General features: G+C 41.0%; 1 protein-coding gene across 1 annotated transcript in view; it reads right to left on the reverse strand.

Moving 5' to 3' along the window:
• Positions 1-25,928, reverse strand: part of CHTF18 (chromosome transmission fidelity factor 18) — a 927,562-nt gene that overhangs the window by 571,702 nt on the left and 329,932 nt on the right. The window contains exon 16 of the mRNA XM_044088940.1: positions 10,507-10,656. Coding sequence (XP_043944875.1) covers positions 10,507-10,656 — 150 coding nt within the window. The remainder of the gene's footprint in view (positions 1-10,506; positions 10,657-25,928) is intronic.

Raw genomic sequence — 25,928 nt, forward strand, 5'->3', positions numbered from 1 at the left:
GGTGGGTGTGTGTGTGTGTGTGTCTGATTTTTTTCCTATAGCTATGGCTGAGACCACCAAGCCGGGCTTTAGCAAATGCTCAGAGTGTGGCCATAAACTACCCCCTTCAGATGACCACACACTGTGCGTAGTATGCCTGGGTGTTCCATACCAGGACACCTCCTGTTTGATCTGCGTGGGTTTCAACCCCCCACGCATTGATCGACAGGAGGAATAAGCTCATTCTAAAAGGCCTCTTTCTTCTGAGGCCTCCAATTCATCTTCCTCCGTCCTGGCCTCTGGGACTCCACCTCTGCCAAGAAGGCCAGGGACGGACAAACACCAACATAAGGAGCGGGATCGGTCTAGAATGCGGTTCCCCGACCGAGTTTCCTTGGCTGAGCCCCCGGCCAAATCCCGCCCAGATCAGAGCCCAGATTCCCCTTGGCTTCAGTTGCCTTGCTTCTTGCCAGAGGCCACTTGGGCCCGATCTCCCTTCTTGGCCTCCCCCCGGCACCACTCCAGGCCTGGGTCTGTGGCCTCTTTCATCCAGTCCTCTCAGAGTCTGTTGGAAGCCAAGGTGGACAGGATGATGTGGAAATTCATCCATTACCAGATTCAGTTAGGAGTCCTGCCTGCTCTGTCCCCCTCTGGGGCTGTGGGCATACAGTCCTCTTCCTTACAGATTACTCCTTCTCCAATCGGGCCTCCAGTTTTGGAGGCATTGGGTCCAAGGTTCCCATGTGTCAAGGAGTCGGTGCTGATGATTCCAGGTACCTCGATGCTGACCATTGCCCTGAGTTCGACCCCATGTTCGGAGCGGACTGGCTATCGGAGCCGAACCTTGGGTGTCAGGTCCAAGGGGATAGAGTAGACTGAGGCCTGTGGAGTCATCTCTTCTTCTCTGTGTTTCGGCATTGGAAGGCTCAGCTCCGGCTCCTCCTTTGGCGCAGGGGGTGGGGGATCTGGCTCTGGTCATTCTGGCTTTGGGGATCCGTTCACCTTCTGCTTTCGATGTGGTGGGGAGGGTCCTCTTGGCCCCTTCGAGACTCTTGACACACATCCTCGGAGTCTGTCCTGGCTCCCTCTCTTTCTGGGCTGGAGTCTGCCATCCTATCCCATCAGACAGCCTGTTGCCACTTCACCCTAGGAGAATCCCCTCCCAGAAACTCCCCGAGGCTTCAGAGTCCTCCCCAGAATTTCCCCCTGAGGAGCCCCTTGGAAGCATAAGTGCAAAAGGAGGCACTTGGACTCTGTGCCAGAGTCCCTCACAGAAGATACCGACTTGAAGGAAGGGGAGGGGTACCCCCGATCACCCCCAAGTCCTGAGTCAATGCAGTGGGTGGTCTACACAGAAGCCCAACCCAGATGCGTCCACATTTCTAGAGGTGTTTGGCACAGGACCCTCTACCTCCTGGGGAATCCCCTTGTGGATCCGATTTCATCTAAGGCATGAAAGGAACCAAACACGGTTGAGCCTATCCCCAAGCTCCAGGACAAAGTACTCAGCGCTCCATCAGATACGCAGCACTGGTCAAAGGGATCCCTGGTCAATGCCATGATGGCGGCGGCAACCACCAAGAAAGAGCTTGCACAGGAGAGCTCTACAGTCCATCCGCCAGGCAAGGAGTCTTGGGCCATGGACCATTTCAGGAAGTGGGCTAACAACTCCGCCACGTTTGCCCTATGTTTGCTGAACCACTTGGCACATGTCATCAGACTACAGAAGGACCTGGTCAAAGAGGTCGCAGAGTCTGCCTCAGGGTCCATGTCGGGAAAGGAGAAGGTGCTCTCCTCCCGTATGGCCACCCTTACTTCAATATCAAATACTTGCATGATGCTCTTATCACACGCTATGGAAGGTGCCTCTAGGGCGACTGGGACAGACGTAGCCATCAGGCATCATGCCTGGCTCTGACATTGTGCTTTCTCAGAGCCCTTCAAGGCGTCATTTACTAACACTCCCTAATAATGACTCCACTCGGTTTGGTAAAACAGCTCGAGATACCTTGGTACAGAGCACGAAGGACGGGAAGACTTTGTCTGCCATTGGAATCTGCTTCTCCACCCCACAACAATCCTTCTCTAGGAATCAGCTTGGGGTAAAGAAAATGTGGTTCTGGAAACCTCAAGGCTCTTTCCAGGATGCTCAGGATTCACCTTTCCCCAGAGGCAGTGGGGGATATGATAGACACTGCCCCCATGGCAAAGGGGGCCTGAGGAACCAAGGGTCTTGGGAATCCATCCCCAGACAGACCCTTGCAGCAGCCCTGAAGGGTTGCCTGACTGCTCATGTCTGAAGGCAATCAGGGGGACGCCCATCTCTGCACACAACAGTCTGGGAGTCTATAACAAATGATCATTGGGTTCTGCAGATAATATCCAGAGGATACTCCACCCCCTTTTTTCAGCCCCTAATCCTTCCCAAACACCTACTGGATGTTCTACCCGTGCAACAAGAGCAGGCAGCCATAGAAGTTTCCAGGCTGCTCAAAAAATGAGTCATCCAGCCCGTCCCCCAGACCAATCCGGATTAGGCATTTATTCCAGGTTCTTTTTGGTGCCAAACAAAAGAAGGGACTTGAGCCCCATTCTGGATTTTTCAACAACCCTGAATCTGTCGGTTGCCAAGACAAAATTCTGGATGGTCGCCCTTCAATCCATTCTGCCCTTCCTGCAGATAAACAACTGGATGTGCTCAGTGGACCTTCAAGATGCATACCATCATATCAAGATGAACAGGCGATCTCGGAGGTTCCTCGGCTTCTGGCTGGGAGTCGGTCATTTTCAGTTCAGAGCACCCCCTTTGGGCTCACCACCACCCAAAGTGATAGCAGTAGTGGCAGCTTACCTGCGGCTGCAGGGGTTTCAGGTTTATCCCTACCTGGACGATTGGCTCCTTTCCACTCTCTCCAGGCATCGACTAATTCAAGCCAGGGATTTTCTTCTCTAGACCGCCCAATACCTGGGCATAACCATAAACCTCAACAAATCTCAGCCGACACCAATGCAGGTTCTTGACTTCATAGGAGCTCAAATAGACAATACACAGGGTATGGTGTTTCTGCCTCCAGACAGACTATTATCGTTCTGACATCATACAAGTTAAATTTTTCAAGCAAAACTTCACCCAGCAGATTCCGTTCTTCTGGAGTTTGGGTCCATGGTGGCCACAATCATTCTCAATTCGACAGCATGCCTTCATATGAGGGTTCTTCAATGGACTTTAACCGTTCAGTGGTCCTTGGCTAGACCTTCCCTTGTCATATCCTGTTTGACTGTCACGTGCTTTCAAGGACTCACTTTGGTAGCTTCAATCCCCGAAACTCCTCCAGAGTCATCCGTTTGTTTGTCCCTCTCTGACCACAGTGACCACTGACGCCTCCCTGCTTGGGTGGGGGTGGGAGGCATTGCATGGGAAGGATGGTCCTAGGCATGTGATCTATCAATGTCCTGGAGATGGGGGCGGTGCTCCTGGCATTGCAAGTGCTACATGCCTATCTTCCTCCGGGGACTATTTCCATACAGACGGACATGTCAGTAGTCTGGTACATCAACAAACGGGGGGGGGGGGGCAGATCTTATCCCCTTTGTTGCAAAGCCATTAGACTGTGGGAGTGGGCAATCTTCACCGGCCGTTTTCTGGTGGCAATGCACATTCTGGGGAGGTCCAACACTCTAGTGGACAGGTTCAGCAGGTCTGTTCTGATGCCTTACGAGTGGTCTCTGAACCCTTCAGTAGCAGAACAGATCTTTCTAAAGTGGGGTCAGCCTTGCTGCGATCTCTTCATCTCTTCTTCCAATGCAAAGTGCAGCGAGCATTTCCCTCTGCCCCCCCCCCTCCGGGGGAGACTCCCCCTGAGATGCTCTACTTCATGCTTGGCCCACCAGCCTACAGTATGCTCACCCTCCGCTTCCTCTAATATCCAAGTTCTTTGAGAAAGCTCGACTGCTGGGGAGCTCAGTAATCCTCATTGCCCATTTCTGGCCTCACCAAGTTTTGCTCCCTCTCTGTGGTCTCAAGTAGTGTGTCCACCTTGTACACTAGATCTGGTTCCAGAAATGATCACATATCCCTCTGGGATTCCTTACCCAGACTTAGTCAGCTGAAGCTAACTGCCTGGCTGCTCCAGTTCCCATGACAGTGAGGACACCTGGGCTGTCTTCTCCTGTCAAAATCATCTCGGCAGCGGCTCACAAATCTTCTACAAGAAAGGTTTATTCATGTAAATGGAAGTGTTTCTCTAGCTGGGCTTATCAGCATGACCTGGATCTTTTCACTGTGCCAGCTCCAGCCATTTTGGAGGTTTTGGCAGATATTTTTAATCATGGCACTAGCTTCTCTACAGTTAAGGTACAATTGACAGCAATTTCGAACTTTCACATAGGCCAGAATTATGTTTCTTTGGCTTCTTCCAAACTTTGTAAGGCTTTTTTGAAAGGTACCTTCCTCCTTTGCTGTTTTACATAAAGTGTTTTGCCTATACTGGTTTCCTGTTTAGTTTGTTGGTCTACTTTGGCGTCTGTGTTTGATATCATATTGTCTATTGCCTAAGGAAACTCTATTTGAGGTCTACTTTGCAGCCTGTGTAGCCTAAATATGGCAATTTCATCAAGTTCTATCAAGTCTCTTATTGATATTGAGACTAACCCTTTATTGAGCAACGTGGAATCAATGAACTCTGCTGCTTTGGATGTCTGTCTGTTGGCTGTAGAAGGTACTATAGAATTTAAAAGGACTTTACAACTACTGGAGAGAAAGGTGAATACCTTTAACGTTTGCAGTGGCAACACTTTAGTTTTCTTGCATACATTGAAAGAGGTATTGTTCCCAGAGGGCTCAGGACTTTAAAAATGCCCTCTTATGGGAACGCATAACCTGAACTGGTGAAGAAGTGGCAGCAGTTAAATATTAAATTAGGCATAGATTACATGTGCCTGATAAATGACTTCTTTATGTGTATTGAAGAAGACTTAAAGAAAGAGATTTATATGCTTGAAAACAATCTCCTTGGTATGTCAGCTTTTTCGACTATCTGCTGAATATCAACGTATGCTAGACAAAATGCATACACTTGATTCACGTATGGAAGCAACTAAGAAGCGTAAGTTGGAACGCGACATTAACGATTTTAAAAAAGGTAACATCTTTTCTTGGCCAAGGGAAGGGACTGCCGTATATATTAATAAAAATAAATCTCAGAATAAAGCGCAGTATAAGGGTAACCTTGACACATTGGATGATATATCTGACATTACAACTGAAAAGAACGTTGAATCTACCATACAAAAAAAAGAAGAGCCACCCGCCTTTAGAGGAGATTAGTTTAATCCAGCTAAACCCTGTTACACTGAACGTAGATACTACTACTCCGACAGAGGGGAAGTCTGCACCTTCAAACGATGGCGTCCACAACGTAGCTGGGAAGAAAACACAGCAGCTAACTTTTAATTTTCAAAACAAACGGTTCCAGCTAGAGCAACCGGAAGTGGTTAAAGAACGTGTCGCATATCCTAGGGGGACATCAGCGACCCAGGTTGGTACTTCTAGTAAGCGAAAAAACGAGAGCCCTTTAGGGGCAGGCAAACAGAGCCGGAGATTTTTAGAGGTACGTTGAATTTGTCTAAATTTGAATTAGGAGTGGCTCATTTATCAGTCCTATTGAAAGGACTTAACTTTATACCCTCTTGTGGGGATGATTTAGTCTCTGCTTTGACTGACTTGAAAATCTTCACTAGATTAGTGAATTTAAAATTACTTTTTGGCAATTCTACTGTGACTGATGGAATTTATAAGCGCAATAGTATGTTTATTCCTGTGAGTACACCAGCTTTTCATGATTTATGTGAAGCACAAATTAGAGCTTTGTACAATACACCTGTTATAAAGAGAAATTTTAATTTAACCTATGAAGAGTTTATGGCGCCCAAGGATTTACAATCTTGTAAGGACATTGTTATCAAACAGGCAGACAAAGGGGGCGTGGTTGTCATTATGGATCGTGTTAAATACAGGTTATCTATGTCACTTTTACTGCAAGATGTTAATGCTTTTAAATGTATTTCTAATATGGATGTGAAGAAATGTGTCACATATGTTAACATGGTTATTTATGAACTGCAGTTAAATAATGACATAGATTTAGATCTATTTAATTATCTTACTGTTTCCTGCCCAGTGATTCCACATCTTTATGGTATCCCTAAGATTCATAAATCTATGGTGAATCCACCCATGAGACCTATTGTCTCAGGGGCAGGTTGGGTGACCGAGCCCATTTCTGTATACTTGCATGGACAATTACAACCTTACTTGACTGCATGTGAATCGATCCTTAGGGATACTTTTGATTTTTTGCAAAACCTATGTACTTGGTATACTACGGAGAAGGAAGTGTTAGCTAGCAGAAAATATTATTTGGTCACATTAGATATTGTGTCACTCTTCCCTGTCATCCTGAATGATATTGGGACTGACTTATTGAGAGAGTTTCTTTTGTCACAAAGCAGTCCTAATTACACTCAGATTAATAATATTTGTACTCTTATGGACGTTATTCTTAGGAATAATGTGTTTATATTTAATGAGTGCTTATACCTTCAGCTCACAGGGGTGGCTATGGGTACTTCCGTAGCCAATACTTACGCTAATTTAGTACTTTATCAATGGGAAAGAAAGTATATGTTTAGTGATAAAAATCCATTCAGAAGTCAAATTAAATTTTTTCAGCGTTTTGTGGATGATTGTTTCATGCTGTGGGAGGGAACATAGGGAGAATTGAACAGTTTCTTGGACTACTTGAACTCAGTTTCTTCAATTTTGAAGTTTAAAATGGTGATGTCAGATACTGACATCACGTTTTTGGATGTTAATCTGAAGTTAGACAAGGGAGCGATACATACTAGTGTCCATAGAAAGGAGGTGTGCTCAGGTAGGTACACGCATTTTAGTAGTATGCATGCACCACATACGTTCAGGGGTACGGTGAGGTCCCAGCTGTGTAGACTGAGTAGGCTTAATACTGATGACTGTTGTTTGAGGTTCAGTTAGGTGAAATGCTTAAGGATTTTATACTTAGTGGATACAATAGTCAGTTGTTGTCTGAACATAAATGTAAGGTTTTGGAAGAAAGGAAGACTGTCTCAAGACCGGTATTTCTATATGATGGCACTGTTGTAGATGATACTACATATAGTAAGGTGCATGACAGTAAAGTACCATTTAGGTATGTGACTTCTTATAATATAAGAACGCCATCTATAAGACATATTATATCCAATAATTGGGTTGTTTTAATGGCGTCTGATGACCTTAAGGTCAATTTTAGGTCCTAAACCGAGTTATGCATATAAGAACATGAGAACTCTTAAGAGTTTATTGTGCTATAAAGATTTTGATAGTATTGTGAATACAGCCATATCAGTTAAGCTAGGTACACATAAGTGTTTTAATTGTTCTTGTTGTGATTATATATTTGACACTGGAAATCAAGTTTTTGAACATCCTGTAAATGGTAAGAGATACAAGTTTAAAACATCAGCAACTTGTATTACCACTCATGTGATATATCTGGCCATGTGTGTGGCCTGTTGTGCGTTTTACGTAGGTAAAACCACACGTAAGTTAAAGGAAAGGACCATTGAGCACAAGTCTGAGATCAGAAGATGTTACGAAAGGAATGCTTTGTATAAGCATATAGCTGACTGTGGGTATCATCATTCCTTTAAGTTTAGGGTAATTGATTCTGTTAAGCCTACCCTTAGGGGTGGGGATTTAAATAACTATCTGGAGATTAAAGAATATGACTGGATCTTGAGACTGGCCAGTGATTCCACACCTGGCTTAAATAGTATGATTAGCTTAAAACCAATATTGGTTAAGCGTAGCAGATCTAGATTGTGATATGTGTTTTAATACACTTGTTTTAATTTCTTTTATTGTATTCATGTTGCTTTAATTCTATCATGTGACTATTTGGTTGCTAGTCATATGATTTGTTTGGACCTATATAAAGCAATGGTATATTTTGTATGTGTTAGTATTGATAAAGGATTGTATCCGAAAGCTTTGCTGTTTTACATAAAGTGTTTTACCTATACTGTTCTCCTCCTTTTCAACCAGTGGCCACAGCTGAGTTGCAGTTTCTGTCATGGAAGACGGCTTTTTTTTAATTGCGATTACCTCAGCCAAGAGGGTTTCTGAGATCCAAGCCTTATCTATCAAGCCCCGTTATATGGTATTCCTTAAAAATAGGGCGTCACTGTGGACTAATCCATCTTTTCTACCAAAGGTGGCATCAGAGCCTAATATTAACCAGGTTATTAATTTGCCAGTTTTCTTTCCAAATTTCCAAAACAAGGGAGAGTACAAGTTGCACTTGCTCGATGTTCACAGGCAACTGCATTTTTATTTGCATTAAAAACAAAATCTTTTTGTAAGTCTGATCAACTTTTTGTATCATTTTCCAAATCATTCCTTGGTAAGCCAGTTTCTAAAGTTACTACTGCTGAATGGATTTCTGAATACACCTCCTTGGCCTATCGAGCCAAAGGGTTACCTTCTCCAGGGCATGTCCAGCATATTCCACCAAGTCTGCTGCGATTTCTGCTGCCTTTTGGTCCAAGGTTTCCTTTGATATCTGTTCTGCAGCTACCTGGGCGTCTCCGGCACACATTTATCTCCCATTATAAATTGGATCTTCATTCCAGAGGCAGGGCATCCTTTGGTTCAGCTGTGCCCCAGAATATTCTTCTATGAGGACCTCCCAGGGTTTATTGGTAGATGGGAACTCTGTCCCTCAGGTTGAAGATCATCATCAGATAAAGAAGTTATGCACTCACCATAACGTTCTGAGTTGTTGATTCTCATTTGTCTTAGACCGTCCGTCCCTCCTTCCCCCTGACTTGTGTGGGCTGCGTAATGGACCTGATGGAAAAGTCTTGGCTCCACCTCCTTTGGCTTGTTTTTCCCTTGTTAGACCTTTTGTGGTTATGCCAGCTTGTTATGAGCATATTCTTTTACACTGGGATGCTGCTGTTTTCTGCAACAAACTCGATCGGAGGTAGACAGGAGCATTATGGGTAGGGCAAGAGCTTGGATCCTGGATCCGAAGCTGAAGTATGTGGCAGAGTCGGATCCGTGGCTGGGTCCAGGTCCTTCAGGTTGAAGACAAATGAGAATCAACAACCCAGATAGAACGTTATGGAGAGTACATAACTTTTTTTTTTTTTTTTAGCTCTATGTGACATTTGAAGACCACAATGGGAAAAAAAAGAAAAAGATGTTACAAAATACTAATGAAGTGTCAAAGAATGGAGAGTACATAACTTTTTTTTTTTTTAGCTCTATGTGACATTTGAAGACCACAATGGGAAAAAAAAAAAAAGAAAAAGATGTTACAAAATACTAATGAAGTGTCAAAGAATGGGTGCATAGGAAAGGGGATGCACCAAAGCTAAAAAAAATCCATGGACAAGAATGTAAGTAAGCGAGTCATTAGTGGTGGTTATGAATAATTGAGAGGTTAACAGTACACGTTAGTATGGAGTAGATATGTAGGGTCTATATTGAATCAGCGAATGCTTAAAAAGCGAACGCTGATTCATCAACCCTATTTCAGCAAATGCTGAAAATCCCGAACACCCGGAACAGCGATTTTTTTTCCTCAGGGAAAAAAAATTGCTGGGCCGGTTTTGGGAGTTTGCTATTTCCTCCACCGTAGTGTGATCTCGGAGTGGATAGATTTAAGTAGGGGGGTATGAGGAGCGAAGCCCTCCACATTAAATACTGTTTTAAGTTTTTTTTTTTTTGTGGAACACGATTTTTTTCGCTGGGAAAAAAAAGAATCGCTGTTCCGAGTGTTTGGGATTTTCAACGTTCGGTGAACTAGGGTCGATCAATCAGCATTCACTTTTTTAAGCGTTCGCTGATTTAATATAGACTCGATATGTACACACTTACAAACTATGTACACAATTATAATGAAGTTAAATTAATTATATCAGCAGTTGCATTGTTTATAACGACAAAAGAACCATCCAAGGTTCACAGTGCTGATTGCAAGTGGTTAGCCTGGTGTGTCAAACAAGCTGCATTTGCTTTCATAATGGAGGTATTTTTGAAAAAAAATTTTGAAAGTAGACCGTTAGTATTTCTGGATGTTTTGTGGAAGTTTGATCCCAAGTGTCAGGAATGCTTTTTGAAAAGATTTTAGGTTTATACATTTTCAACTTGGTTTGTCAACTGGCAAAAACTGCCCCTAAATTGTAGCTTATTCTTCAATGGGGAGCAGTTTATTTATCATCAACAAGTCTTAAAGTAATTTGGAAAGATGCCCTTGCAGGTAATGGCAACCATTTGGATTTAACACTTGCACAGCAGTGCTTGTGTTGTCCAGATGTAAAGAAATATGCAGATCAAGTTATTCCTACTGTTTATAATTGGACATGTCTGACAAAAGAATACCTGCGTCAGTCCTTTCAAACTTATCTATAGTGGGTATCAACAGTCCAAAATATTTTACTTACAGGCCTCAGTTTTGGTGAGATTATGTCTAATAGAAGGCAGAGTATCTCCAGGATAAGAGACTGTGGGCCAATGCGTGTGCGGATGGTAGGACTGATCTCAGACAGCATGGATGTTACCAAGTTGTTCATCTGATTAGACTTTGTTTGAGCCTGTAAAAAAAAAAAAAAAATGAAGACAAACTCTTGTTCTCATGACACCACCTATAGAAATTAGATAACAGTTGCATTTAAACAAAAATAGGATGCGACTATACATTTGCTTCAGTGAAGAGCTCAATTAAAGACAGTAATTATTACGGTATACAGAAATACATACTTTTTAATTCTTGCTATTCAGAGTGGAATAGCTAGAAGAAATTCACTGATAAGCAGAATTAAGAACATAACAGAAATCAACAGCAGAAGCTAAATCACAACATGAACTCAAATTACAAGATAAGTATACATAAAATCAAGCTACTAAATCCCTCTATAATCCATTATGAAAAAGACCTCTACAGCTGTAATATGAAATAACAATGGATTCTGCTTCAACATAATAAAATGCATCTGTGATACTAAGCTCACTTTAATGTGCTTGTTAAAATCTCTTGGAAAACTTTAGTGATGCTGCTGTACTAGATATACAACATACATTAATTTCAAAAGTTACAATATGAAATGTAAAATGAATAAAAATTATTTTTAACCAGTTTAGCAAATCTGAACATTAAGATGTTGGATTAAAATGGTCAAAATACAGCAAATCACTGCACTGGAATAAAGCTTCCAATTGTGTTGCAAGGGGAATATGCTCAGGTTCCCTTTTCTCACGTCACTGCATTGGACAATCATTACTGCACACTGGCTGTAGGTCAGATGTTGGGGAGGACAGATGGAGGAGCTAGAAGGGTTGGGAAGTAACAGAGGGCTATACAAAAGGTAAAAAAAAAGAGTCAGTGTCTGAGACAGGGATAATAATGCTACAATTATTTAAAATAAATGCCAAGCTAGAAGCCTAACTTTCTTACATGTTTGAGGGTTACAAAAGGTTTCCAAAATACAAAGCGAGTATTAAATTCTGCAGGGCATATGAACTGAAGGAGGGGACTCCATTGTTTTAAACTTCTTGGCAAAGCTTTAGGACAGTTCAAGAAAGCAGAATGATCAACATCAGTAAAGGCAACAAAATGGCTCACTGACAATAACTTAAATCCGGATTACTGGTCTCTGTGGAATCTGCATGTTTAACATGTGCCTGTGAGGGCTTTCTCTAAGCACGCCAGTTTCTTTCCAGTTCCCAAAAATATACTGGTTGACAGGCTGCACAAAAGTGTCCTAGGAATATAGTGCTATCATGAATGTTTAGGTTTCCATCTTGAAGACAAAGCAAGTCCAGGTTAAGAATACCTGAAAGCATGATGCCTAGTGCACACCTCTGGCTGAACAAATATGCAAAACTTAAGACAATTGCCACATTTCATCTTTGTTGGTCAAATGGTCATGTAAGCCACAGTAATGAAGAACATGACAATGTTTAAGCTTGTGACTGCATATTATCAAGGCAAGACAGCACCATATAATTATAATACTTACTGAATTGTGAGTACAATTATGCAGAATTCCTGAAAAAGCACAAGTTACATTTTATTTTATTCAAAGTGGTAGTGTATATGGATGACTGACAGGGAGTGAGATAAAATTTTGGAAAATCAATACAAAACGAAGCAAGAAGCTAAGCCAGACAAAGGGGCACAATATGTTAAGCTGCCAAGAAATACTGTAATGCAAACTTTGGGAGCCTATGCCAAGAAAAATTACCAGTGATCCTACATATGTATTTTAGTGAGATGTCTTATTAGAAATACTGAATGGATACTTCAGTCCCCAATCATCCTCTTTGTACTTCCAACCAACTCTTACTACTGACCTATAAACCATGTAAAAATATAGGCAAAAACCTTTATACTCTGTCTTTTACAGCTGGAACAAACTTCCATTACATATCAGAAGTACAACTCATGCCAACAACTTTAAAAAGGCACTAAAAGATCGCCTGCTTAATTCCAGGATCTGTCACTGTAATCACCCCACTTAATCTCCCGTACACCTCTGTCTAGTCACATTCTACAACCTCTACTTAGGAAGTGTCTTGGCATTACTTCTAACTCTTGTAAATATTAGAACATGCTATCTTTTCATCACTGTGACTAAACTGTTTGTATGTTTATATTTTTAGTACTCTCACTTTCTTATGTCAAGCATACCTCTCAACCTGCTAAAGCAAGACATCTGGACTAAGGCACAAATAATGGGGGGGACAAAGGCCTAGAAATAGGGACACTTTTTAAATATTGCTCTTATAAATTTAGAAAGTGGACAGAACAGGTTATGCATTAGCATAAATTTTATGTAGGATATATAGTCGGAAACTCAAATGTGTGCCATTATTTTCTGACTTCAGTCCTCAATGATTTGCCACAAAACCACAATTTTATGAGAAACAGACCAAAAAATAGGAGTTGAAAATCTGGACATTCTGTGAAAATCCTGTACAGTAGAGAAGTATGCTTTATGTGACAACTATAATTTGTTCTATATATTGGCATTTCAGTTTATACACAAGATAAAAGAAAGTATGTTTCTTTTTATTGCTGTAGAAGTTATTGGAGCTTTTTTCCTCGGGTCTCTACTGAAAAAGGGTTTTTTGAAACTCAGCTGGACCAGCCCAATTAACAAATGTGAAATAAATAAATATGTCATGAAAATGTGTACAAAGCAGCAGAATGTGGAAATGAAGAAAAAGCACAAATGGAAATATTGTCAGAAGACTTAATTATGTCAAGGTTAGAGGAAGATGACGTTCAATAGCCAAGATATGAAAAGATGAAATAAAAATGGGGATGTAAAATTAATCAGAAAAGTCTCAAGAAACAGATAGTATTTCTGCAGAAGTGGGAGGTAAGAAAGTGATAAAGCTCTAGAAGGTTTTCTTAACAGTATTTTAAAATATGTATTTTTAAGTAAGTATGTTAAAGTACCAGTGACTTGGAAGAAAACTATGGTGGTTGTATTACCAAAAACAAAGACCCTTCAGACCTTGCTTCATGTAAATCAATCTGCTGATCATAGAGTAGGATACCTCTTTCGGTATATGCCGTTCCAAACACTTGTCACAACAGGGAAGCCCCATAACCTTTGACAAAAATAAATAAATAAATAAAAAATAAATAAATAAAAAATCATCAAAGGTCTAAATCATAAACACTATACAGACCATGTCAATGCCTTGTCCCTCTTCTCAGTATTATGCAGTCTACTGAGAGGTGACCTCTGGCTTGCATGTAGAGCTTCAACAGACCCTATTCTGTCAGACCTATTACACATTCACAAGTGCAATGGGATCAAAAATACCCATTCAAGGGATCTTAATCTCTTCTGTAAAATAAATAGAACACGTTGGAGGGATAGGTTTGTATCACAGAATATCGCTTCTATGGAACAGTCTTCCACTCCACATAAAGCAAAGTACTTCTCTTACTTCAGTCAAATGTAGTTTGGACAAATGGATGGGCAACCAGAAATTCATCCCCCAGCCCGGTTTCACACCCCTGTCTTTCATGGATAGGGAAACAAATATTCCAACATAATCTTGTTTGGGCCATCTCTACGTTATCTGTATGGCTGAAAACTACCATCTGAATGTACAGCTAGGCTTCTTAAGGTCCTCACAAATCATTACCTACAGTATAATACCTATTAATCTATACAGACCAATTTCAATTTTAAAATATGATTATGAAGTGTTTATCTCTACATTAGTTATAAAAATGGCAACTGTGGTGCCAAAATTGATGGATATCAATGTGGTTTTGTGGATACGAGGCAAACATGTGACATTAACAGAGCAGTGCTGATTCAGAGGAAAGCAGAATATATGAAAAACACTCCTGCTATTGGTGGGTCCCGATGCAGAAAAGATATTCAATATTGACCGCCGGGATTTTGTAGACAGGCAATGGAATCATCTGCATTTGCTGATAGAATAATATGGATAATTAGGAAGATATATAATATGGGTAATTAGGAAGATATATAATATGGATAATTAGGAAGATATATAATATGGATAATTAGGAAGATATATAAAAGGTTGTAGGCAAGAATTAAAGTGGGGAGCCTCTCTGACAGTGTGTTTGAACAGAGGAACCAGGCAAGGGTGTCCTCTATCCTCCTCCATTATTCGTTTTAAATTTATAGCCACTGACAAAAAATGGGGGGGGGCTCACAAATTCATGGACATAACTGGCATGGCACTCAAGAAAAGTAAGCCTTATTTGCAGATTGCATTATTTTGTATTTGATAAATCCAGAAAGGGCAGCACAGTGGTGCACTCAGTAGCCCTGTCACCTCACAGCAAGATGTTCTCTGGTATGATCCTCTGTTGGGCTACCTCCTGTGAAAAGTCTGCATGCCCTCCCTGTGCTCATGTGGGTTTTCTCCGAGTGCTCTGGCTTCCTCCCACATTCCAAAGACATGCAGTAGGTGAACTGTAACTTCTAAGTTGGCCGTAGGTGAAACTGTGTATGTGGTATGGAAGAACAACTGCAGCAGGGTAGCCACCTGGCAGTGAGAACATTGATTCCAGATGTTTTGTTGATGGGACACCCAAACCCCAAAAACAAAAAAATAGGAAAATGGGGTTACGGATGGGTATATGTAAATCCAAAAAACAACACTCTGGTATTGTGGACCATTTTGAGACACATTCAGGTATTTTCTGATTAAAAAAAAAATCAATGAAAATTAAACTACGTATTTACATATCAACTGGTCCAGCAATACCCATATTTATTTTATTTTTACATTTGTTTACTGGGTGTGTCTGACTGGACTGATAGCCCTTTTTCAGTGGAGGCCCGGGAAGAAAAACTATTACAGAGATAAATATTGCCCAACATTAATTAATACTAATGAAATATGTAGAGCAGTAAGGCAAAGAAGTTCCGTAAGAGAAGACAGTACAACAATGTCCAATATATATTCCAATTACAAATATGTACAACATACAAAATAGTATTGTTGATATAACATAGCAGACAGTTGTACAAATTCTTGTCAAAACAATATTCCGCTACAAGATAGTATTATGAATACCAAATTAGCAGACAGCTGTTACAATTCTTGAAAATCAAAATTCAACTGCAGTTGTATTCGTGCTATTCCAGGATGAAGGGGGAAAAGGAGTGAGAATGAGATTAGGGAATAGAGAGAAAGCTAAAGTGAGACTGAGATAAAAGAGGAGAGAGAAAAAAATTAGAATGAAGTGCGAGAGAGCAGTGTGTGTGTGTGTGTGTGTGTGTGTGTGTGTGTGTGTGTGTGTGTGTGTGTGTGTGTGTGTGTGTGTGTGTGTGTGTTTGGTACAAAAGGTTTAGTATAGCAAAGGATAAGAAATGACCAGTAATACAGAGTTAAGAGGAAGTTGTATAGAGTTAGCCTGGAGTAGTACTGGAGCATAGCCAGTTGTTGGCAAGCTGTTCTCCGAGAAGAGTCTTAAATCTTGCTTTATTAGAGGTGTTTCTCAATATTGTGGTATTGAATTCCATTTTTTGGATATCTGATTGGAGAAGAGAGTCTCTCCAAAGCTACTGTTAAATTTTGTGACTTTTAATAGAAACTTGACAGAGGACCTCAAGGTTATGGAGTTGAAGTATGGTAGAATTACATTTTTGAATGCATGACAGTTGTCGGGTTGATACAGTATGGAGTGGGCAACAGTTAATTGTTCAAGGATAATAGACTGGGCAATTCTAGCCAATTTAGTAAGCATACGGCAGAGCAGTGTTGAGTTCTGAAAGGATGGTTTGTAGCAAATTTTGCTATTTTGTTACAGCAAGTCTCCAGTTTGTTTCTATCAGTTTTTCTGAGATTTGTGAAAATGGGGAGGTGTATAGGAGGGTGCAGAGTAAATGTTTTCTGGCTATGGCATGGGGCTAGTAAGGTATGGTTTGGATCTATGCAGAGTGGCAAGTTTCACACAGACCTTTCTGATGGTAAGAGCTACATGTTTGCCAAATTTTAGACAATATGGTGTTTTTGAGGGTTATTCTTGTGTCTTATTAGGTTTGCTGAGACTGTTGGGGAGGCAGCAGCAGATAATGAGACAGACAGGGCCTGTTTGTTAGTATCCAGTCTAAAACTGACTGCTGGTTGCTATCAGTTCTGGTGGGGTAGAATACTAGTTGAAAGAAACCACAGAGATTAATGAAGATGGTCAGGGTTGTCTGAAGAGCAGGTGGACCAGTCCAGGTTAAAGTCTCCCAGAATAATAGTTTCCTGATTAAAGGTGGAGGCAGACCAGTACAGAAGGTTTTCAATAATGTGGGGTGTTACCTGGAGGGATAAGTAGCAATTATTATAATTTATTTTTCTGAGTTAATCTGCAGGTGGGAGATTAGTATTTCTGAGTCTGTTGGGTCTTGGAGTTCACACATTACATGTTCTAATTTGAGTGTATTCTTATATCCTGTGGCAATGGCAATACCACCACCACTCTTGTCTGTTCTGTCATGTCTGAGAATACTGTAGCCCTGGGTTAATATTTCAGTATCTTTTATATGTAGTTTGAGCCATGTTTCTGTTACAATATTACGTTGGTACAAACTAAGGGTTGCATGAAATTCATGAACTTTATTTAGAACACTTCTTAGGTTCATGTTTAAGATCATTAGGTCTGAACTATTATGTACGTGTTAGGATGGTACTGTTGTGAGATTTTGTGTTGTGTAGTGGTGGAGTTGTTGGTTAATGGGACTGATGGCCTGGGTGTGGGTGTATGTCTCTACATAGTTTAAGGTGGTCAGCTTTACAAAGGAATAGGTGTGTAATTTTGGGTAGGAGTCTAGCAAATTTATGGAGTAGGTAGGGCTTTACTTGTTGATTAGTGTACTTGAGTGAGAAGAGTTCTATGCTGGAGCTACTATAGAGTTGGGGAGATACGATAATGTAATAGGTGCTAGAGATAGGTGGGGGATGTTTGGGTTAATCGGAACGGTGCCTGTGAAAGGGATAAGCGGCTAGTTTAAAATTGTGACATTCCCCTATACAGAGGATGTACCAAGAGTATCATTATGATAGTATAAGATAGTGCATGGCGTGGGGTGTATTGATTGTCTAGGATGGTGGTTTGTGATAGGTTAATGAGCCACGGCAGAAGATGAGTGGCAAAAAGCCTGTTTGTTGGTACATGTTTTTATTATTTTCTTGTTTTAAAAATTTCAGTTTTAGTTGATTGTAATAGCACTTGCTACCAGTGTCATTTGCCGTACTTTTAGTTACAATAATTTTTTTACACTAGACACTGCAGTCACTCTGTGTCTGGTAGAGTTTGTCCTGGAAACGTACAGTTTTGGAGACAGACTGGCTTACCTTAGGAGTCCTGATCAGTAGGACATATATTACAAGTTTAAGGTTTTAATTTAACTCATCTGTCTCTGATGCTACTAGTGTAGCTTTCAGTCCGAGGCAGTCTCTATACAGTTTCTAGAAATGGCCATCAGCCAAGTGGACTAGTATATGGGGGGGGGGGGGGTTCGCTACAATGAAAACAAAAAGTTTAGAAGACAGACCAAGTGCCTCCGTGGGTGTGCATGCCACTACTGTAACAAGTGTTAAAAACATTAAAACAGAAATTGCAACCCTTTACATACTCTATAATGAAGCCTCTTGGCTTTTGATAACTAGAAGTAATTTGAGGCTTTCTGGTCTTTGAAACTACTCTGTTTTCTTTTTTGTTTTTTTATTTTGATAGGGTGTACTACATTTCACTTTTGCATAAGAAAGTGGCAGAGGTTCGCAACTGCTGACCTTAAAACTGGGAAAAAAAAAAAGAAGAAGCAGCAGGAACTTTAGTGGAGCAGGGATGGAGAGAATTCATCCACAGAGCGTTCAACTTCTGTGACATAGAAAAGATAGGAAATGCTAATATAGTAACGACAGTTATCCAGATTACCACCAGAATTACCACACAAGTCCTTTGAGAACATTCAGAATACTGCAGTCATAGCCAAAATGTGTAGTAAGATTATTACAAGTTCTATACACTAATTATCTTGTTTCCATTAACAGCAGAAGTTCTAAGCCAATGGATAATTCAGCTAACAGCAATGCAAGTCTAAGTTTAAAACGGCTCTAAGCACTCTAGCATGTGTGGTATCACTGTAACATATGCTTTTAATAAACATAACTAATGTTACTAATCACTTTGCTTAACAGTTTGCAAATACCAGCATGGAAATGTTGAGTTTAAATAATTTTAGTTATGCGCAGTAGTGACTTAGGAGTAAGGCAATGTAATTGACAAATCCATGGCCTAACTTGTTGTAATAAACTACCGGTTCAGGTAATCTACACAGGTGAGTGAATCATCATCTCAGTTTTTGTTTCTAATAAAACTGGAGATATCAAAGGATTACAGAGATTAAGTACTGACTTACAGCAGAAAAAAGCAACCAAACAATAAATGAGAAACTTAGACTAATACAACACTGACCAGGTGTACACACTACGCAGAGGGGACAGAGTTAAACTTCCATCTGTGGACTACAACATTTAAAAATGACACCCTAGCATGCTCACTATTAGTAAAGTCTTAGAGAGAGAGAGGAGATAAAGACAGCATGATGTTTGTGTACTTGGTGTAGGTTTGGCCAATGGTAAATGAGATGAGGAAGTGCAGAGTGTTCTGCTTCTTGCTGCTGCAGAACAGGAGCAGCAAAAAAACAACGTTTGTTGGTAAATGTTATTTTCTGGTTTTAAAAATTTCAATTTTAGTTGTTTGTAATAGTACTTGCTACCAGAATCGTTTGCCATACTTTTAGTTATAATACATTTTTTGCACTAGACTCTGTGTAGTCGCTCTGTGTCTAGTACTGTTTGTCCTGGAAACATACTTTTGGAGACAGATTGGCTTACTTAGGAGTCACGATCAGCAGGACAAATATATTACAGGTTTAAGGTTTTAAGTTATGTCTCTGCTGCTAGTAGTGCGTGCAGTTTTCAGTCCGAGACCATCTCTATACTACTTCTAGAAATGGCCACATTAGCCAACTGGACTAGTATATTGGGGGGGGTGGTCGCTATAATGAAAAAAAAGAAGTTATGTCTTACAATAATGTTCCATCTGTATTGTCGATCTTCATCTATTCTTGACTGATGGGTTACATTTCCAATCCTAGGAATCGATCCGGACGTTATATAGCATGCACCAGCCCAAAAAACTCTCCAACTAATAGTCTACTCATAATGCCCCTCTCTAAATTACCTCAGATCGAGTTTGCAGAATTATACAACAATGGAAGGAAACTAAATTCCAAATGAGGAAGCCATATCTAAGGAGTATCCTAATACAAGACCTAGGACAACAGATCACTTCACCAGGAATCCACAGGAAGGGGAAGGAGGGTAGGAAGCCAAGAATAGTTGAAGATCGACAACACAAATGGAACATTATGGCAACACAACTTCTTTGCCTGATGTCAATCTTCATCTATTCTTGACTGATGGGACACAGTCCCCAGCTACTTTAGATCCTGGATGGCCCTATGGAAGGATATTCCTGAGAATCATAGAACCAAAGGCAGCTCTTCCCCAGATAAAGTTTGTAATTAGTAATAAAGGTATGCAGAGTAGCCCATGTTGCTAATGCACATATTTCACTCACAGCAGCTTTAGAATGGAAGACAGCGGAGGTAGCCATAGATCTAGTGGAATGTGCCTTCACCAGCATTGGAAGCTTGTATTTCTTTCATTTATAACAAAAAAAATCTAAATCGTGTAACCCATTTTCACAAGGTAACCTTAGAGGCAGATTTTTCTAAGGTTGCACCAGAGAAGGAGACAAATAATTTTTCTGATCTCCTAAATTCTTTAGTTCTGTTGAGATCAAAATGTTTTGCCTGTGAATGCCTAACAGGTTTAAGCAATATTTGTCTATTAGAATATTTTGGAATGAAGACAGATAAGTCTATATACAGCATGACTAATGTTGGACTCTAAGATCACCTTTGGAAGAAAGGATGGATTTGTCCCGAGTGTAACTCTATCCTTATGGAAAATTTAGTAAGGGGATTTTGAACTTAAGGCTTGCAATTCGGAAACTCATCTTGCAGAGGTGATTAAAAGTGTTTTTCAAATGAGGAACTTCAAGTCACAAGTAACTACTGGTTCAAAGGGGAGAACTACTAGTGACTGCAAAACAATAGTCAGGCCCCATGGTAGTATAGGAGCTTTTAAATGGGGGCTTTAAACGGATAGTTCCCTTGAGGAAGACTTTACAAAGTCTGTGAGAAATTAAGGGTAGATCTCCAAAGCCATTATGAAAGTTAGAGATGGCTGCTAGAATGACCTTAACAGTAGAAGCAGACGCTCCAATACCAAAAAGAATGGACAAAAATTCTAAAACTTTTCCACTGGGGCTGAAAAGGGATCAAAGCCATTATTGCAAGCCCAGATTGAAAATCTCTTCCATTTATGGAGGTACAGATTCCTGGTGGATGGTTTATGGGATGCCAGCAAAATTTTTCGTACTAGGGATGGAATATCATTATGCCTGGCGACTAATGGAATTGGGAGGAACCAAGCAGTTAGCTTGAGACTTTGGGATGCATCAGTCCTGAGGGTGAGACAGAAGGCCCAGAACTGGGTCCAGAATCTATGGAAGGTGAACTAGATAAGGCCATAGGAAGGGAAACCAAATTTGTTGAGGCCAGAAGGGTGCAATGAGGGTTACTTTGCTTCTCAACCTGGCTGCTTTCTTCAGGAAAAGAGGGATTAGAGGGAAAGGCATATAGGAGACCAGGGGGCTAATCGAGGAGAAAAGCATCTCTCGGGGACTCCCCCTGAGGAGGGATTAGGGCAAAATATCTTTTGCACTTGATGTTTTGGGGTGAAGCAGGAAGGCTGACCCCAGCAATGAAAGATCTTCATCGCTACCTTGGGATTGAGAGACCATTCTTGATTGCCCACTGCCACACTTGGAGGGCTTCTCAACACAGGGGATAGGATTTGGTTCCCCCCTTGCTTGTTGATGTACCAGACTACGGACATGTTGTCTGACTGAATTGCAATCATTCCTTGAGGTAGGGCAGAGTGAAATACTTGCAACGCTAGTAGCATCACCCTCAACTCCAGAACACTGATATGCAAATTGCCTCTATCGGGGACCAAGTGCCTTGGACTGTCTTTCCCAGATAATGCCCCTCTCCCATCTGGGAGGCATCCGTGGTCACTATGGCTTTGGGTTGAGAAGGGACAAAAGGGCGGCCCAAAAGAATTTGCTTGGATTCCATCCACCAGGATAGGTCCTTTTTGCAGTCACTTGTGAAGAGTAGGGGGTGGTTCACTGGGTGAGTTAGAATAGACTACTGATTCACAAGAAGCCACTGCAGGAATCTCATGTGAAATCTTGCTAATGGGACCAGAGTGATCACCACTGCCCTGGACCCTAATGCTTGAAGCACTAGTATGGTTGGTACTTTGTTTGGGCACAGGAGAGAATGAACATGAGATCTTATTTTCTGTAGCCTGTGGGGAGGTAGAGAAGCAACACAAGAGAGACTGTTGAGACGAGCTCCGATAAATTCTACATCGCGAGAGGGGCTCAGTTGAGACTTTGTAAAGTTGATTATGATGCCTAACTGCAGGAAGCAGTGATGTGCCAGTCGTCTAGATATGGAAGCACCCAGAATCTTTGCAGTCTCAAGTGAATGGTTACTGCTGCCGTACATTTGGTGAACACCCTTAGAAAGGGAAGTACTGACTGAATTTGTAGAATAAGGAAGTTGCAGAGTTGTATCAGGTTCTATCTTAAAAAACAACACAGATTACATAATATTATACACAAGAATATAAAAGATATATGTATGTATAAAAAATATAAAGATAAATGTATACATAAGAATATACATGCATTTTAAAGATATGCTTTATTAATTTTTCATAAGTATACATTTATCTTTATATTTTTATACATAAATATTTGCATATATTTTTTATATTCTTATGTACAATATTATATAATCTGTGTTGTTTTTTAAGATAGAACCTGATACAATGTAATGCCAACGGCTAATAAGTGTTGGTTTTTAAAAAAAAAAAAAAGTTTTTATTGAAAGGAATCTTTATGTAAATTACTTACAGCTTTAAGTAGGTAATTATGACTAATTAACTGCAATGTGTTAATAGGTAAAGCTTTAAAATGCTTGGTTAGATAGTTTGACATTGTAATACAGTCTGAAGAAGCGATCTGGGTAGATCGCGAAAACGCTTGCTTCTTTTTGTTTAATAAAAGGTAAATCTGTTGTGGAACTCTGCAACTTCCTTATTCTACAATTTTGGTACTTTGTGTCGTTGCCAGAGTGAACTCAGTACTCAATCCATTTTCTTTGCATTGGTGTGTTGTTGGGAGAGAGACTGAGACATGGCAGAAGGATATGATACAGAACCAAAGGAATATTAGATAGGATTGAATTTCATCTTTTTGACATGTTGATGACAAATATGTTCTCAGAAGAACTTTTTAAATACTTTAGAATAGAGCATCTTACTATTCCCATTATATATGGATTACCAAAAAATTCATAAGAATTTGTAGTCCCCTATGAGACCCATAGTCTCTAGTAAAGGCTGGGCCACAGAACCACTGTCAATTTTTATAGAAAAGAACTTGCACCCTGTTTTAGATACATGTGACTCAATTTTAAAAGATACCAAGACCTTTTTACAGAAATTATATATAGAGCCAAAGGGATTACATCACAATTTTTTGTTAGTTACACTTGATATTCATTCTCTTTTTACAGTCATTCCTAACCAATGGGGTATTGAAAGGATTCGAGAATTACTTATTGAAAAGCAATCATTCCCCAATGACAAAGTTGGAATGATATGTGGATTATTAGAAATAGTCTTGGAGAATAATGTTTTTAATTTTGATGAACATTATTATTTACAAAAGATAGGCGTAGCTATGGGCACTGCCTGTGCCAATAGCTACGCCAATCTAGCTTTGGTGCAGTGGGAAAAAGTACAGTTTTGTACCTACCATAAATGTAGATGTCCGATAGGTATGCATCTGCAGTCCTTACATATGGGTTGTCCTGCCTCAGGCAGCCCTTCGGTCGGCCGGATTCCAAAGTCTGGGTCCGGCGTCGGCTGATGTCGCCCCTTCCCGGACGTCAGAGCGCCTGGGGTATAAAAGTGTCAGCCGACGCCATCTTCCTCAGTTTTTCTTGCCCCAGATGCCAGGTGCCCTCTAAGGAAGGCTAAATTTGGTAGAAATACAAAATATTGCAAACATGCACAGTAATATAAAACAAATACACCATAATAGATATCCCTCTTATAGCTAGCTGGGGTTAAGTACCCAAGAAGTACCACAAGAGGGTAAGGAGGGAGGGTAAACCTGACTGCAGATGCATACCTATCGGACATCTACATTTATGGTAGGTACAAAACTGTACTATGTCCTTCAAGGATGCATCTGCAGTCCTTACATATGGGTAGAATACCATAGCCAAGCTGGGGGTGGTAGGCTCTAAGAAAATGATGGTGTAGCTAAAATGCCCTGCAGGACTGCCGTAGCAAAGCCTGCTCTGGATCTGGAATATAAGGGTAAATTGTAATGCTTGGAAAATGTATGCACGGAGCTCCATGTAGCAGCTTCTAAAATGTCCTTGGTAGCCACCCCTCTTAAGAAGGCTGTGGAGGTGGCTGTAGCTCTGGTGGAATGAGGTCTGATGTTAGCTGGCACAGCTTTTCCATGATAAGAGTAGCAGAATTGAATGCAATTTCCTATCCATTTTGAAATTGTCTGTTTGGAAATTGCTTTTCCTTGAATGCCTGCAGCATATGCTACCAACAGCTGGTCAGTTTTTCTGAAAGTCTTAGTTCTGTCCAAGTAGTAGCGTAACTGTCTGTGAATGTCCAGGGTATGCAGAAGTTTCTCTCCCTTGTTTTGTGGGTTTGGAAAGAAAGTAGGCAGGTGAATAGCTTGGTTTAATGAGACCCTGGATACCACCTTTGGCATGAATGAAGGATTGGTTCTCAAGGAGACTCGGTCCTGATGAAAAATAAGAAATGGTTGTACTGCTATGAGTGCCTGCAATTCAGATACTCTTCTTGCTGAGGTTATGGCCAGAAGGAAGGCAGTCTTCCAAGACAGGAACTGTAACTCTGAAGATGCTGCTGGTTCAAAGGGAGGTAAAGTCAACTTTTCCAACATGAAGTTAAGGTCCCATGTAGGCACTAGTGGTTTTCTTGGAGGATTGATGTTTTTAATTCCTCTTAGAAACTGACTTAGGAGAGGATGAGAGAAGACAGGTGGATCAGTATTGTATTCTGCTGAAATTGCTGAAGCATGAATTTTTATGGAAGAGTAAGAAAGGCCATTCTGGAGCATGTCTGCCAAGTATTCCAGGATATGTGCCATGCTCATCACCATGGCATCTAGGCCCTTTTTCGGTGCTCCAAGTGTGGAATCTTTTCCATTTTGCTGAATATGTCTTTCTCGTGGAAGGTCTGCGAGCTTCCATGATGATATCCTTCACTCTCTTGGATAGCTTTTCCTGGTGAGGAGTCAAGGTATTCTCTAGGCTGTCAGCTGCAGGGTTTTCAGGCTGGAATGCAGAGTTTTGTAATTGTGCTGTGTCAGAAGGAGTGTCCATAGTGGTAGAGGCCATGGTTTCGTGTGTGACAGGCTCTGTAACAGTGGGTACCAGTGCTGCCTTGGCCAGTCCGGGGCTATTAGAATCACTTTTGGCTGCTCTGTCTTGATTTTCAGTAAGACCTTGGTCATTAGTGGGAGTGGTGGAAATGCATACACTGTTAGAGTATTCCAACTAAAAGAGAGGGCGTCCACTTTCCATGCTTGTGGGTGGTATGTCCTTGTGCAGAATTTCTTCAGCTGATGATTGTGGTGGGAGGCAAAAAGATCTATGTCCAGCCTCCCCCATGATTGTGTTATCTGAAGGAAGATGTCTGGGTGCAGCATCCATTCGTGTGGGTCCATGGTATTTCTGCTTAGGTTGTCCGCCAGTATATTGTCTTTTCCTGGCACAAACTGGGATTGCAGCTCTATACTGAGTTTTCGGGAAAGTTCCCAAAGATTCATCGCTAGTCTGCAAAGAGGGTAGGAATGGGTACCTCCTTGCTTGTTTATGTACCACATAACTGTGGTATTGTCTGTCCTTATTAGCAGGTGGCCTTGATGTAGAAAGAGCTTGAAGGCCTCAGTTGCATGAATCACTGCCAGCATTTCCTTTTGGTTTATGTGCATGTGCAATTCTTTCTGAGACCATAGACCTTGGATGCATCTGTCCTCCATATGTGCTCCCCATCCATGGTCTGAAGCGTCCGAGGTAATGGTTTGGCTGGTTACTGGTTT

Source organism: Protopterus annectens, chromosome 12.part0 (assembly GCF_019279795.1).
Source record: "Protopterus annectens isolate FY-2018-M chromosome 12.part0, PAN1.0, whole genome shotgun sequence".
NCBI classification, from domain to species: Eukaryota; Metazoa; Chordata; order Ceratodontiformes; family Protopteridae; genus Protopterus; species Protopterus annectens.